This window comes from Eurypyga helias, unplaced genomic scaffold (assembly GCF_000690775.1).
Source record: "Eurypyga helias isolate BGI_N326 unplaced genomic scaffold, ASM69077v1 scaffold7942, whole genome shotgun sequence".
Lineage (NCBI taxonomy): Eukaryota > Metazoa > Chordata > Aves > Eurypygiformes > Eurypygidae > Eurypyga > Eurypyga helias.
In genome coordinates this window covers 1-16,019 of record NW_010234062.1, presented here as the reverse complement: position 1 = coordinate 16,019, position 16,019 = coordinate 1, and the positions used below count along the sequence as shown (strand labels likewise).

At 37.6% G+C, this 16,019-nt stretch overlaps 2 protein-coding genes across 2 annotated transcripts; both read right to left on the bottom strand.

Moving 5' to 3' along the window:
• Positions 1-263: 263 nt before the first annotated feature.
• Positions 264-1,289, bottom strand: GPR82 (G protein-coupled receptor 82). The gene has a single exon (XM_010161920.1). The coding sequence runs from the start codon at positions 1,287-1,289 to the stop codon at positions 264-266; it is 1,026 nt and encodes a 341-aa protein (XP_010160222.1).
• Positions 1,290-11,044: 9,755 nt separating this feature from the next.
• Positions 11,045-12,184, bottom strand: GPR34 (G protein-coupled receptor 34). Its single transcript, XM_010161919.1, has one exon. It carries the CDS (start codon positions 12,182-12,184, stop codon positions 11,045-11,047), a length of 1,140 nt encoding a protein of 379 aa, XP_010160221.1.
• Positions 12,185-16,019: the final 3,835 nt, after the last annotated feature.

The following is a 16,019-nucleotide window of genomic DNA, read 5'->3' as shown; positions in this document are numbered from 1 at the left end:
CATAAAATGTCTTCTGCATTAAATGGATAAAGGGATATTACACAGTTGAGTGTATCAATCACTTGGATTCCTTTGGATATACACATCGGATTTATTATGGCTCATGTTGATGTAGCAAAAACGTTAAAACAAACAAACAAAAACCCCAAGGAATATGTTACCACTTTATTTAAATATTTACCGTTTCATATCAAAGTCTGGTTATAGGTAGTTAAAATGAGTTTATTGTTCCTTATATTCTACTAAAATCTTTCCATATTCCTTCACGTGTCAGGACTCTCTTCAATGAAAATATCAGGGTTACGTTTGTGCTGTTCAGATGTGGATCTTGTAAACAGGCCACACAGACTTTTCTTAAATGTTTTATCTAGCAGAAGGGTTATAACTGGATCTAAGCTACTCTTAGCAGCAGCAAGACAAGTAAGGAAATTTTTAATTTCCACTAGGTAGTTTAACCTTGGGCAGTCATTATTTGTAAGCATTACATAAAAAATTGGCCTAAAAATATGATATGGAAGAAAACAGACAGTTAAGATCATCTGGATGACAAAAATGTTTCTTTTCACTGTTCTGTAAATCAGATGTTTTTCTTCAATACAGGTATTTCTTTGTATTTCGCTCAGATGTCTGGTAAGAGAATAGTATGACAACAAAACCATCATAAAAGACAGAAAAAAACACCCAGTGGCAAGAACCATTGCACCAAGTTCGCCAGCTTCTACCCTGATGTTGTAGCATCTGGGAGATTCTTCCATAGTCCTTGCCCGGGCATTACGTGTTATAGCTATTACTGTTACGCAGAGCACAGTAAGCCATATAATGATGCACAAATATTTAGCAAATTTTGGCTGACGGAACTTTTTCAGTAGAAATCTCTGACAATTTTCATTACCTGCTTGAGAGTATTGTGCGTCACTGTTTTTCTTCAGTGTTGCGTACTGACTTAGAGCAATTGAAGATAAAATCATGATCGTAACATACATATTGACATGCATAATGAGAGTCCCAAGGTAGTTTACTATTCCGCATGGTACAGAGTTGTAGGTCCATTGGTACCCTCTTGCAAAATAGACAGTCAGAAAAGGCATAGTGCTACATATGAGTAAATTCGCACTGACAAGGTTTACCAGGTAAATGTATTGTGTTCTTTTTGTGAGGGCTTGCCTTGAAAATATCCAGGCAGCAAGAATGTTTCCAATACTTCCAGCAGGAAATAGGAAAGAGTAGATGACTGGTAGAGCTACAGTAGTAGCTAACGATGGCTGAAGAAGACATGTTGAATTTTTCATTTATGCCAGTATTTCTTGAATGAATGGCCAGAGCTGAAACACAGTTGAAATAATTATTTTTATGTGCATCTAACATAATTGCCATTTATTGCTCTTACTTTTATTCCTTTTTCTCCCCTACTTTCCAATGTTACTAACTGCTTTATTATCTGGAGTTTGCAAGAGGTTACTGTTTGTGTTTTCTATTCCACTGAGATTTTGTGAAGAAAAGTTTGCTGATGTTAAGACCCAAAGATTTTGTGTGCATAGAATCTAATAAAATAAATGAGGAAACAGAAGTTTCAGGCTAGGGTCTGACAATAACTTACGGGGTCTTGGTTTACTTCTCAATTTTCTGGAACACCTGTAATTTACTTTAGAAACCACTCATAGACTATTTTAAGTTAAATAAGCAAAATAAGTGCAAAGTATTACTTTAATTGCAGAAATGCAAAGGAATTTCCTGTACCTCCTTTTAAATACAAATTAAACTGTTCATAATGCTGGAATGTGGCTAGATGCATTTATTTTGTGCTCATGTCTGTATCTAATGTTACTTTGTTCAGAGCTTTTCTCTTAGATGTACATTTTGCATAAACAATTCAGTCCGTATTTTTAAATTATTGAAAACTGCAAAACGTTTATTTTTCCAACTTCAGTTTTCAATCATTTCTCAATTTCCAGATTGCAAATAAAAAATCAAAGCTCTATACAGTGATTGCCTTTCAGCTTACTAACCTGTAGTGAAGAGAGATTTTCTTGTACAGATACTATTATAGTGAAGTGTACCCTAGATAGCTTTTGTTCCATATAAAAAAGCATTAACAGATTTCAAACTTAGACTGATAATAAGGGTTGTTTTTTTTTTTTAAACAGCTGTAAGCAATTGAACACAGGTACCAAAGAGGATTCTTTGTAGCTATGATACATAGCCCAGACACCAGGTTAATTAGATAGCAAAAAGTTGTAAAAATCATATTTTAAAATTAGGCTGTGGGCCATGTTTGACAACTTGCAGATTAAACTAACTTCTACAGCTGTTGCATTTTAGTGTACACTCAGTCCTGTATGGATTGTTGAACCAAAATGCATTCAATTCTTTTATTACAATCACTTAAATTCACAAATTGTTTAATTCAGTCATTTAGCGGTCTAGAGATCATTTGTGTGTCAATGCAATGCCCAGATTTTGTCAGATGAAACAACAAAGTAGTAATTTTAAGCTTACCTATGCAAGCTGCAGACACTTCACTTTGCAGAGAGGAAATTTTTCTGTCTGTTGTCCTTTTTATCTCCACTGCTGCAAGGAGAAGGGTGATATTTGAATCTGGAAAGTACAGTTAAAAGCAGTATCTCTCTGACATAAGCAGGTTTTCAGAAAGTACACTTTTCTCGTACAGTGTCAAGAGGCGGCTAGGCATTTGAAGTTCAAACAAGATGATGTTGTCTGTGCAAGAGAGACTTTGAAGTTAGGTCAGGTTTCATGCAGCTCCATTAGCAAAATAGAAAGAGTGAGACAACATGGAAGAGTGATTGTAACAGTCCTTTGGTTGTGCAGGTATGACATGAAAATACCTTACAATCGTTTATATAGTGCTTTCCTCATTTTGGGCGTGGAGGGATTGTTACTGTCATTCTCTTTAGGACTGCCCACTTTCCAAAATTAAAAGAATAATAAAAAAAAAAATCGTTACTATTTTATGCATGAAAACTTGAATTTTCAATGACATTTAACTGTTCTTCAGTTCCAAGAGCTGTCACAAAGCTGACTGTCTATTCTCGAAGCCCACATGTAGTAATGCTGTATCCATGTCTGTCCTCACACGAGTGACCAAATAAACACGTCCCCCAGTGTGCACAGGACAGGTTCCTCCCTCCATAGGAAGGGTTTGGTCACAGATCAGTCAAACTCTGTTTAGCGCTGCAGACTCAGACTTTTGAGTTTCCTTCCGTCTGATACATCTGTGATCATCAGATATGACTTTTCAACAGTTGTAAGTGAGAACAGAGGAAACACCATATAAAAACTTCTGCAATTTTGGCAAGGTTCTCGTTTTGCTTTATGTTTAAACATACACTGTGAGAATGCACCTCAGTGATCTACTATCAATTTTATTGTTCAATCTCATTAGTGATTTTTTTTTTTTTTACTAAAATGATGGACGTGTATGCTGACCTCATCTTTAGACTACATAGTTTATCTCATTTAAGATTAAATTGAGGGAAGTTTGCTGTGGAGTATTAATAAGTACTTTGGAATGCTGTAATTAGTGTGCTTGTACTTTAATTCTTGTTCCTGTTAGATTTAGATTGCTTGTTCCTGTTTTATTTTTTCTACTTTTGAATGTAGAGGGTTTTTGGTTTCTTGTTTGTTTGGTTTTGGTTTTGTTTTTTGTTTTTTGGGTTTTTTTCTTTAAAAACAGAAAGAGGCTTGTATTAATTAAATATTTAATAGTCTCTTAAGTGGTCTTAGAAGTCCTTGTTACTGTGGTGTTCCATCCAGGTTTAGACACAAGAATGCCTATCTTTAACATTTTCTAAGAGGAGAAGTGAAAAAAATTATGTGAGCAATTCCATTTAACAAGGGATTTTTTTAATTCTTATTATTCAGTTGGTTATTAACTGTAGCCTGTAGTGTTTGTAATTTGATGGCCATAATGCTTGCTGCAGGAAGATATAATGCTATGTTTTTTTCTGAATTATTATATTATAATAGATTATTAGAGTGAAGCACAGTGAGATGAGTAACAAAGGCAGGGGATATTGTAAGGGTTTAAAAAAACCAAACAAACCAGAAATACAGTTAAAGTTAGTTCTAAGCTATAGAAAGCACCTTTGTTATTCTTTTACAGGTTATTTCCATTCACCTAACTTATAAATGGTGTATTTCATCTAAAATGTATTTGAGGATATTCAGATAGTACAAGTGCATCTTTTATGATGATTCACATGTATTTGAGGATATTCACATAGTACAAGTGCATCTTTTATGATGATTTACATGTATTCTTCACCTCAATTATTTATATTCTCTCTACCTTTAAACCATGATCACTGTCTAATTTATACATGTTGCTAGAGTTAATATACCAGTAAGCAGCGTATGTTGCATTTTGCCATTGTATGCAGATGACTTATTTTGTGGCCCAAAAGCACAAAACCAGGGAAATACCCAGCGATGAAAGATACTTCAATCAGCATTTATAAGCCATACCTAGCGTGTTCTGTAATATAATCACGTGTGACACAGTGGTCCGCTCACAGGCTGCCTGGCCACTCCGTCTCCCCTCCACCTGCTCGGGAGGATAGAAGACAGTCCAGTCAACCTCATACCTCCCTGTGCCTGTCACAAACCCAATGGAAAACTGGACGGTTCCTGCTGTACAACAGAGTATGCAGTGTGTTGGCAGCAGTTGCTCCTTGTAGAATGGCAGAAGGCAACAGCTCAGTTACCTCTGTCTCCTGTAGCAGTCCTGGCTCTCTCTGTGCTGTGGGAAGCCCAAGAGATGTGCCTGGTCTCTGCGTCTTGAAGGATGGAAGGCAACTGCTGAGGATAGGGCATGGAAAAGTGTGCAGCCCTGGGTGTGGCTGCTATGGGTGCTGAGGATGAATCACACTGAATAAACCTATAGCATGTACTGAACATCCAGTAGCCTTTAACTTGAGATTTAATTTCACATATGTGGAATTTGATCTACTGTATGGTATTTAATACCAAGATCAAAACTATTGATATTTGTCTGTCCTCATGAAAAATGTGAATTTGCAGGTTAGAACCATAATTACAGTTAATCTCAGTGTGAAGCTGAATGTTGATGTTGTGGTTTAACCCTGGTAGGCAGTTAAGCTCCATACAGCTGCTTGCTCGCTCTCCCTCATTGGAATGGAAAGAGAATCAGAAGGGTAAAAGTGTGAAAACTTGTTTATGATTCTGTCTTTTCACCCTCCTGTTCCTGTGGCTTCTTCTCTGCTACAGAACAGTCTGCTTTGTCTGATGCTCCCTCCTTTTCCCGCTAACATGCTATGGTCAAATCTGTCGTTATGTTGAACCCTTTGAACCCCACATTGGGTACCAACAAGGGTTGTTGCAGTTTAATCCCAGTAGGCAGCTAAATCCCACGCGGCTGCTCGCTTGGTTCACCCTGCAGTTGCCTGGGGGGTAGAATTGTTAAGGTAAAAGTGAGAAAACTCATGATTTGAGATAGAGAGTTTAATAAATTTAAAGAAAAGCAAAAATAGAATAAAAACAAAACCAAGAAAAACAAGTGATGCAAAAGAACCCAGCTGCTCACCACCAGCTGACCAATGCCCAGCCAGTTCCTGAGAAATGGCAGCCCTGGCAAAATTCCTCCCCAGATTTTATTGCTGAGCATGAGGTCTTATGGTATGGGATGACCTTTGGTCAGCTGGGGTCAGTTGTTATTCTGGTTATAAGCTTGTATCTGGCAAACAGTTTTGTTTCTTGGCTTAGGTTTTCCATTCGTTTTAAGGAGTATATGTATGATAGTGTAGCTATTAATGTATCTGTCAAGTCTAAAAGGTATAAAAATGTATATATGACTAGCCAGCATGTATACTTCATATGCCTTGTGTAACTACTATTTTTTCTAATGAAGGATGTGCGCTCCTTTTTACGTAGTGAAAATGAGGTGACATTTTGGTACACTGAGTGAAATTTGAGGATGTGTTGTAGATTTGAATAAAGAAGGAAAATTAGGTTCATGAAGGTTATGGAGGGAGGTGCACTGACTTAGCCTACAAAAGAGGAACAAATAGAATGATTTTCATGTTGAAATTCAGCTGAAGACTCAACCAATTGCTGTAGTTGGCCCTGATAGTACTTAGGAAGCACTTCTAAGACAAGAATTAATAGACGCTTTTAAAGTGTCTAATTATATGGTTGTTTGACATGTCACAGTGTAACTTTCAGCAGATATCACAGGAAGTTTAAGGACTGTTTGTGCTTCGGTTATACTGGTTAGGCTCAAATTTGGAAAAATTGATTGCAGAAAAAATATGTAAAGATTAAGTATTTTTTTTAAATTGTAGATACCTGGTGTGGGGGTATTTTCTGGTCAGTAGCAATTGTTTCCTGCATGACAGTGCTGTCTAGTTTCAGATCCCCTTCTGACCCAGTTTATACATCTAGCCTTTAATATATTGAAGGACTGATTGTACACAGTTGTGGAAATCCATAGCTATTTTCACTTTTCTAGTTGCTTTTTGGAGTTTTTGTTGTTGTTGTTCTGCTACTCCCTTAGTGCCACACACTGACAGAGATCATATAGTCCTACCTGTTGCCTTCTTTGCTACACCTGCAGTGTCAAGCCTTTGAACAAGTTAAACAGGAGACAGTGCATGCAGTAGCCCTTGGGCCAGTCCACACAGGGCAAGATGTAAAGAATGTGCTCTACACGGCAGCTGGGGGGAAAGGCCCTACCTGGAGTCTCTGGCAGAATGATCCAGGAGAGACCCAATGTCGACCCCTACGATTTTGGAGCTGGAGATACAGAGGATCTGAGGTGTGCTACACTCCAGCCAAAAAAGAAATACTGGCATCTTATGAGTGATTGCGATCTTCCTCAGAAGTGGTTGGTAATGAAGCACAGCTCCTTCTGGCCCCTCAACTATCAGTGCTGGGATGAATGTTCATAGGAAGGGTCTCTTCTACACATCATGCAGCTGCTGCTACCTGGAGTAAATGGGTTGCCCTGATCACAGAACAAGCTCCAACAGGAAATTCCAGTCGCCCAGGAATCTTGGAAGTGATTGTGGACTGGCCAGAAGGCAAAGATTTTTGGAATGTCACCAGAGGAGGAGGTGACACGGGCTGAAGAAGCCCCTTTGTACAATAATTTGCCAGAGAATGAGAAGCAATATGCCCTGTTTACTGATGGGAGGGAAACGTCGTAGGTGGAAGGTACCAGAGCAGAGCAGAGGCAAACCCAAACCCACCTGGACTGCCGCATTATGGCAAAATACTGCTGCCCAGCTAGACAAGCTGGTCATCAAAGTGTGACACATCAATGCCCATGTACCCAAAAGTTGAGCCACTGTAGAACATTGTAGAATCAGCAGGTGGATCAAACTGCTAAAATTGCAGTGGCTCGGGTTGATCTGGACTGGCAACATAAAGGAATCACTACAGCAGAAATCACCTGAATCTACGGAGGACAGTCCTTGCCAGAAGCACAGCAGTGAACTGATCTGAGCTGGCTTCAGCAACCAGTGATCCCATGCGACACTCCATCTTTCCTGTCCTGAGTGACCTCCACACACAATGGAACCCAAAGTCATGGACTAATGGACATTTTGCCAAGATGGTCCATAGACTAAGGGAATACCTGTGTGGGATGGGATGGGAAAGGGGGAGCTAGTTTATGAGAATTTATGAAATAGTGTGGGACTTGAGCGTGACGTAAATGGTATGAAATGAGGGATAGAGAATGTCCTGGTTTCAGGTAGGAATGAGTTCCTCTTCTCCACAGAGCTGGCTGGCCCAGAGCGGCCAAGAGAGTTGTCTCCTTCCATGGTAAGTCAGGCTCAGGGCACATGCGCCATCCTGAGGCAGAAAGTGGCCTGGGAGAGTTGTGAAGACTAGTTGTGGGCTAGCTTGCTAGCTGGGTCGTTAGCTCCTTTTGTTAGCTCTTGGCACCGTTGTTAGTGGTGGGGGAGGTTCTTTTGTTAGTGGGTTGGAGGGATGGTGGCGGGTTTTCTCCTGGCTCTGGGGACTCAGGCTCTGGGACTGCTCGCTGTCTTTGACCTGACTGTGTGCCAGTCGGTGTGTGGTGAGCTGTTGCATCATATGTCCTATTTTCTATTATTTTAATTACGTAGTAATAGTAGTAGTATTGTTAACATTAGTATCACTATAATTTTCATTAATATTATTAAATAGTTCTCACCTGAACTTTACGAGCTTTCCTTGTCTTTTTTGGAGGTAAGTGAGCAACTGTGTGGCACTTAATTGCTAGATAAGGTTAATCCATGACAACACTGGTACACATCTTCCCTCAAACAAATCTATTCCATCTTCCCTAGGGTACCTTATACATCCAAGCTTGCCTAATTTTATTTGTCCTTATAGGTGTATGGATTTGCTTAATATGCACATTAGATGATAGCTCCTGGAACCTCTTTAAAAGGTTTGGGTCACATTTGCTGCTTGTGTGCAGAGGCAGGTTTAAGTAATAGATTGTCCTATATTGAAATACTTTTGAAAAGCTTTAATGTGTAGGATTTAGGCCCAGGAAATGCTTCTCTTCGATACTTCTAAAAGATGTTTGTTTCTGAAACCTTGACTGCTGCTACTGTGCATGGCTTCCCTGGTGCTCCTTCCCTACGACCTGTAAAGAATGTCTGTCATGCAGAACACATCTGATCAGTGCAAATAGGTATGGGTGTTTAAGGCTTTCCTCTTGAAGAGAATATTGACTAGATTTCACTGTTAAAATTATTACAAACAAAAAAGCCCATGTAATACTAGTCATATGACGGACCAGAAGCTTGGACTTTGTACTGTGAGGCTATTTTCTTGTTGTCCTTTCATGTATTCAGTTGCTTACAAAATAATATTATAGTAACCAAGTAAATGTTACTTAATTTACAAAAACTTGCCTGTAATGCTAAGCTGGTCTGGTTTTTGTCCTGTGGAACACATTTCTATTTGCTTGTGGCTTTAAAAGTCAACTTCATTTGTACCATTGAGGATATCTGAGTCTATTTTTGAGTAATGCGGTGTCCTTGAATTGCAATCCTAGTAAATTAAAATTCTGGTTTAAACAGAACACCTTCTTCAACTGGATTTTAAAATTCATATTTTGTTCAAGCCTTACAGTGTCGTTCTCGTCCATTCTGTCCTATGGTCTCTACGCCACCCCCTCCCCAGCCTGATGATTAGTGTCATCAGTCAGTTACTCACAGCAGAAGAAATACAGGCAAGGAAAGTATGATGAGATAACGTATATATTTTGTGAAATGATGGTTTATAAACTCCACTAGATTTATCAGAGTTGATGTAAATATGGAAAACTACTGTACTGCATAGGAGAATTGCAGAAGACATGGAACGTGCTGTTCCTTACACTGTGCAAATACAGAGCCACGACAGTTCTTGTTTCAGCATATAGATAATAGAATGACAAGATGATAGATAAAACTGTGGAAAAAATACACTGCAATTATTGTGATAATAAATCAGAAAATATTATATAAATGTCTTAATTGTATATGGAAATGCATTAAAAAAAATGCAGTTACCATCATGCTTTTATGAAAATCAGATGTTTGTAGGACTGTTTCTCTCTTAATTTAGAAACTCCACTCTCCTTTGTTTAAAAAAAAAAAAAAATAAATAAACTGGCTAGTCATTGTAATTTGTTTAACATGTTTATACCCAATTTCACCAAAACTGAATGAAGGGAAATCACCTAAAAATTAAACCAGGTTTCTGTCTAGCAGAGGTGAAGTGATATGTTTACTTTGTTCAATAAGAGTTTTATGTTTTATGAATAGTTACTGTAAAACTAGAATATAGTACAGAATTAGTAAAAATCCACAAGTTTTAGCATGGATTTGGTGTGCCAGATATTTAAATTGTTCTTGATATAACTTTCTCTTTACTTGTCTTCAAACAACCCCCACTTTCAGGGCTCCCCCCGCCCTTTTTTTTTTTTAAACCATGTTACAGTTTGTAATTTTTTTCTGTGTCTAAATACATAAACCTGTTGGATTTTAATCTGAGAATACCCAGAATATGGGACATTGCTGTTACACTGCTATTTGCCTAGTGTCAGCAATGGTCAGGATTATTTCAGTCACGTGAAAAGAGGAGGCCTGTGCCAGGGAGGAAGCGTGTAGCCGAAATGTGGCTTCGGAAATCTCTCAGGAGACCAGCGGCTGAGCCTGAGAAAGGTCAGAGCTGATGTGTCAGGTGTTCACAAGAGCTGCTTTCTCTGTTCTGCTCCTTATGCTCAGGTCTGTGAGTTTGTTTTCCTTGTCAAACTACTTTGTGTAGCTGCAGTCACCATGAAGGAAATCTTAAGTAACTGAAAATACCTGTAGGTCATCAGTCCTTTAATTTCTAGTTTTCCAAAAGCATTGCTTCCTTTTCCTCAGGTATTCGACCTTGACATTCATTAAAACATTGAAAATATAGTAAGGGGCTTAGGAGGCTTGAATATTTTAATTTTGTGGTTTAATAAAACTAAGTGTTCCTTCTGTAATTATAACTGCATTAATGGCAGTGCTATTCTTCACCTCCTTTTAAAGCCAAATATGTTGCTAAATTCTCAAATATTTTATTGGTAGAAATACCTCCATAAATGTAGTTAAAATGCTGATCTCTTTGCAACCTATTAAGATAGAGAAGTACAGAAAATTGTGATGCTTTATACAGCTCTTTCAAATAAGAAACAATTTACTTTTCGCAAAATTCATCTATTATTTACTTACACAAGTTGGTAATATTAATGTCTGTATATACAAGATTCCTTATACAGGTTCAATACACTTTGTGGAAATCTCCTTAAAGAGTTAGTGTTCTAGTTCAGTCCAACAGAAGGTGTCCGAGAACTTCCTATTTTGTTTTCTTGGATACACAAGAGCAAAATACTTTTGAAAAGCAACTTCTCATTTTCACAAACAGAAGTAAAACTTCTCATTTCTTAACAGGAAGAAAGAGGCAGGATTAGTAGCTGTACAGTATTGCCTTTGGTACACTTAAATTGATGTCCTGGAGTGACAGAGAAGGAACTAGTATCCATTCATTTAAACATTCAAATCAGAGACTTTTTCTTTATAGAGCTTGAGTGGGGAGTGGTGGTAGATAATCGCTCTTGAGTGTATTGTCCGAGTTTTATTTCTGAAGTGCTTTCCAGAGTTGTGCCTGAATCTCCATGAAGTCTTCTGCAAATAAGTTGGAATACAGTCTTACGGACACTTCCGGACATAAGGAAGTACATAACTGGGTCTAAGCAGCTGTTAAAAGATGAAAGTATGAGCATCACCTCATTGCATTTGTGAATGATTTCCTTCCAATAACAAGATGGGTTTTGTAACTGTGACGTAATGTAGACAAAGCGGAACATGTGGTAAGGAACAAAACAGGTGGTGAAAATAATGAGTACAATGAAGGAATTCCTTGCTGTCTGAGTGTATTTTCCTGCATTGGGAAAATTTGCTCGTTTCTTGGAAATTTTCAGAAGGTTCTTGGCGATTTTAACATATGAAAGTATCAAAAGGAAAAAAACTATCCAAAAAATTAGTACAATAATATAATTTAAAATCACTTCTGTCTTTGCATTCTGCTTATTTCGGTAATGAAAGCACATAGTAGAATTGCTGTCCTTATTCTTAAAGAAAGATGGTGCAACTACTGTTATAAATCCTGTTAGTGCAATGGCCCACACCATGCAACAAATATGTATACTTCGTTTACTAGTTAACATTCTGTGACGCTTCACAGACTTACTTATTTTTACATAACGATCGAGACTAATCAATCCCAATAGTACTATGCTAATATACATGTTCATATAAAACAGAGTTCCTACAATCTTGCATAAAATCAGTCCAAACATCCAGGTGTTTTTGGCAATGTGATAGAGTATTCGGAAGGGAAGACAGAAGATGAGCAGAAGGTCTGCGATGGCTACATTTAGCAAGTAAACTTGGATAGAATTCCTTTTCTGATGAATGCAGAGGAAAGCAAACAAGGCTATGATGTTTCCAACCAATCCAACAACAAAAATAATAGAGTAAAAAACTATCAAAGCAAGTGACAGTGAGTTGTCGTCTAAGGGACAAGTGGCATTGGTTTGAATTTCCGAGGCACTTATGGCTGGGTTGGTTTGGTTACTCCAGAAGACTTCCTTGTATGGCAGAACGGTCAGGAAATCAGCTGAAGATGCAGCCATTGTTTCAGAGGATTTTTTTAGCTGTACTGTAGGGGTGCAAAGAGAAGTTTTAATCATTAGATCACCATGGTACCTCTCTCACGTGTTTGCTTGTGTTACTGCATACAGTCGTATGTGATAAACACAAAAGGCAATAACTAAAATAAATAAATGCACCAAAGCATCACTGAGCTGAGTAGGACTTTCAGCCGGATATCATGATACTAAGTCTAGCATTATCAGTTCCCTGTTTTTCTTCGCTTGAAGTAGGCAAGAACAGATAGTACAGAGCACTCACAGATAACTATTTTTGTAATTACTTCTCTATTCTGCCTTGTATTGTTTTAAAATCAACTACTTTTGGCAGAAAATTTTAGAAATATAAATTTTGTATTTTATCTTTAAAGACAATTTTTTTTTTAAATTCTGATATTAGGATTAGTCTTTCTGACACAGAAAACTTTCTAAGATGCAGACAAGGCTAAGCATAGCTAAGTGAAGTATTCTCGGTGTTGGTACAAAGTACACAGAAATACATCAGAACAATTCTAAACTCATCAGTATTAATTTTAAATAAGTACCCAGGATCTCTTGCATGCAAGTCACTAGTTTTCAGTTAGAAAAGCAATCGTCAGTTGATGTTTATTTGACTGTGTATTCTGTTTTGTAAATAACACTGTGACTCAGTACTATTACAGTAGCTTTTCAATAATAATTTATATCTTCATGTAAATTTAAACATTTTTTACTTGACTGTTCAAAAATAATTATGCATAGTGCTAACTATATAAGACATTACATGCTATATCATTACATATAACTTTATATTGTTTATATTGTTTTATAAATATTTGTAAATTTATATTATGTTTATATTTATATTTTCAGCATTAGCTGAAAACCACATTAAAGCAGTAATAGATGGTTTTCACATGTCCTTGTTTTCATTGTTTTCCTTGGTTTCATTTCAAAGTTTTTAATTTCAGTAAGCTTATTTTTGATCAGGAAGGTACAAAGATAAGAAGATAAAAGTCAGCTTTGACCAAATAAATAAAACCAAAAATGTGTGTGGTTAGGAGAGTAGGATCACAGTGAAATAGTGAGAGATGGTTAAGACTGATTACTAATGATACAAATTTGTTCTCGGTTTGTAGGTCACGGCAATAAAAGATTCCATAATAAGTTTATTTTGTTGGGGGGTTTTCGAGTTTTGGTGGGGTGGGTTGGTTGGTTTTGGTTTTTTAAGGCAAGTTTTCTCCTCTAATCTCAAAAAAACTTCAGAATTGGTTTTGGTACTCTGAACATAGTTGTCTAACAACAGTAACAAGAAAAAAAACCCAAATGAAATTTGCATGCTAGATCTCAAAAACACAAATTTACATTTAAATATGTGATAGACCTACAGAATTGAAAATGGCAGCATTTTAGATAAAATTCTTAGTAAGACCTGATGCACATACAGAATCTGAATTATTGAAAGGACAGTCTAGGGTATGTTAACATCCTATGTTGGCAGATCTTATAATTGTACTTAATTTGTACAGTATGTTAGCAGTTTTAAAAATATTTCTATTTTCATATCTGGCATTTTATATTGTCAAGGCAAGAAGTAATTTTAAAAGTTTGTTTATCAAACCACGATGCTTTCAAATACATCCTGAAACCCATCTACTGCTGTACTTTCTTGTTTATGTTATTTTTCTCTAAAAATGCTTGATATCATAACTTGCATAAGTAGTGACAAGTTTTAGGTCAATGAGAGAGAAAAATTGATTGCACTGCAGACACATCACAAGCATAACTTTTAGCTGTCATAAGTTTTGTCATCTGTAAGCAAGCAGGGATGCTTAAACATAGGTGTAATAAAGAAAGGGCTTGAAGGTCAGTAGAACCTTTGCAGTTAGGAGAAATTGTAATAGCAATTTGGTTTAGTATAGCTTAAATATAAAAGAAGCCACTTACCATTTAGATGTTGAGAACTTCTGCTGATTTTTCAGAACTGCTGGTGAAGACACAGAGGAGTAACATGCAAGTCCTTATTAGAAAGCTAAAGCACCAGCTTCTCTATGAAAGTGTTGAGAATCAGCTGACACAGTACAACTAACAACAAGAGGAAGTTTAACTAGTGTTGCAACTGTTTGTTTTTTTAAGGTATTTTTAACTAGCAAAGTTCAGTCTATTGAAAAGATCAATTTTGCTGTTAATTTGGGCTTTGCTGGGAGAGGGTCTAATGAAGTTTTCTCTGAGTTTCACTCTGAGGTGGAAATTTGGATTTTCTTCTCAGAAACTGTTTCTGGTGAGCAGTGTCAGTGGCTGCCTTTTTGGGTGACAACTCGGTTGGTACAGCCTGTCGTCTTTTTAATACTGTCATGGGAATGGTATCACTTTTTCAAATGTAGGGTAAAGAGAGATCAATGCCACAGTGGAATGGTATATTTTGCTTATGTTGGTGTAGTTCTCCTACTACTTTCCTCCTTGATTGGGGTTAGAAATTTGAGGTTGATCTTTTTCACTCAAACTGACAGCAATGAGACAATGTGAAAGTGCCCAAAATGTGCAGCCTAACAATTTCAGTAAGGCAGAAGTGAAATACAGTATTTAGCACCTGGTGATACTATGTTAAATAGGGTGTAAAGGGTTTGAAATTTACATTTCTAAGTTGCAAATTTATAGATGGATCCGAGAAGTCCTGATAAAAAGTATCCTAAATTTAGTGATCAACTCACGAAGGTGGTATTGACTTACTCTTCTCCTTAGTGTTTGAAATGAGAATTTCTTAATATCTCATCTGTTTAGGAATCAAGCTTTGATGGGATTCCGCAGGTTTCAGTTAGAATTGTAAGGAGGCTATGCATTCTTACCTGAAGGTGCTTTTTCTCATACACTTGAAAATTTTTAAAAGAAAATTTGAGTGGTTACAGATGACTGCCTTACAGCTAGTCAGATAGAGTTTGTCGTAGCTCCTTTGCACTATTTAGAGTTCCTAGTCTTGTAATTTAAGCAGCAATGTGTTCTCCAGAAGCAGTATACAAATTCAACGTTCTTCCTTTTAAATATTACGGTTGGCTGCAAAGGGATGCTTTGAGTAGATGCAGGAAGTCATTCTATATTAGATGCAGTAGTTGAGCTATGTGTATTAAATACTAAATTGTGTTCTAATAGATCTTGTCTGTATGTTGCTTCCTCCTACACCAGTATGTATCTGTCTAAATTGTATAATACTATTCCATTTTTATACATTATACCCTCCTCACTCTTATTAGTGGAAAGACTATGCCTGGAATCCTATTTAGAAACCTGAACAACTATAAAATCACAGAATGGTTTGGGTTGGAAGGGACCTTAAAGCCCCTCTAGTTCCAACCCCCCTGCCATGGGCAGGGACACCTTCCACTAGACCAGGTTGCTCAAAGCCTCATCCAGCCTGGCCTTGAACACTTCCAGGAATGGGGCATCCACAGCATTTCTGGGCAACTTGTTCCAGTGCCTCACCACCCTCTCCGGGAAGAATTTCTTCCTGATATCCAATCTAAACCTCCCCGCTTTCAATTTAAACCTGTTACCCCTTGTCCTGTCACTACAGGCCCTTGTAAAAAGTCCCCCCCAGCTTCCTTGTAGGCCCTTCAGGTACTGGAAGGTGCTATAAGGTCTCCCTGGAGCCTTCTCTTCTCCAGGCTGAACAAGCCCAACTCTCTCAGCCTGTCCCCATAGCAGAGGTGCTCCAGCCCTCTGAGCATCTTCGTGCCCTCCTCTGGACTCACTCCAACTGGTCTGTATCCTTCTTATCTTGAGGGTTCCACAGATGGACACAGTACTCTAGGTTAGGTCTCTCGAGAGCAGAGGACAGGGGCAGAAT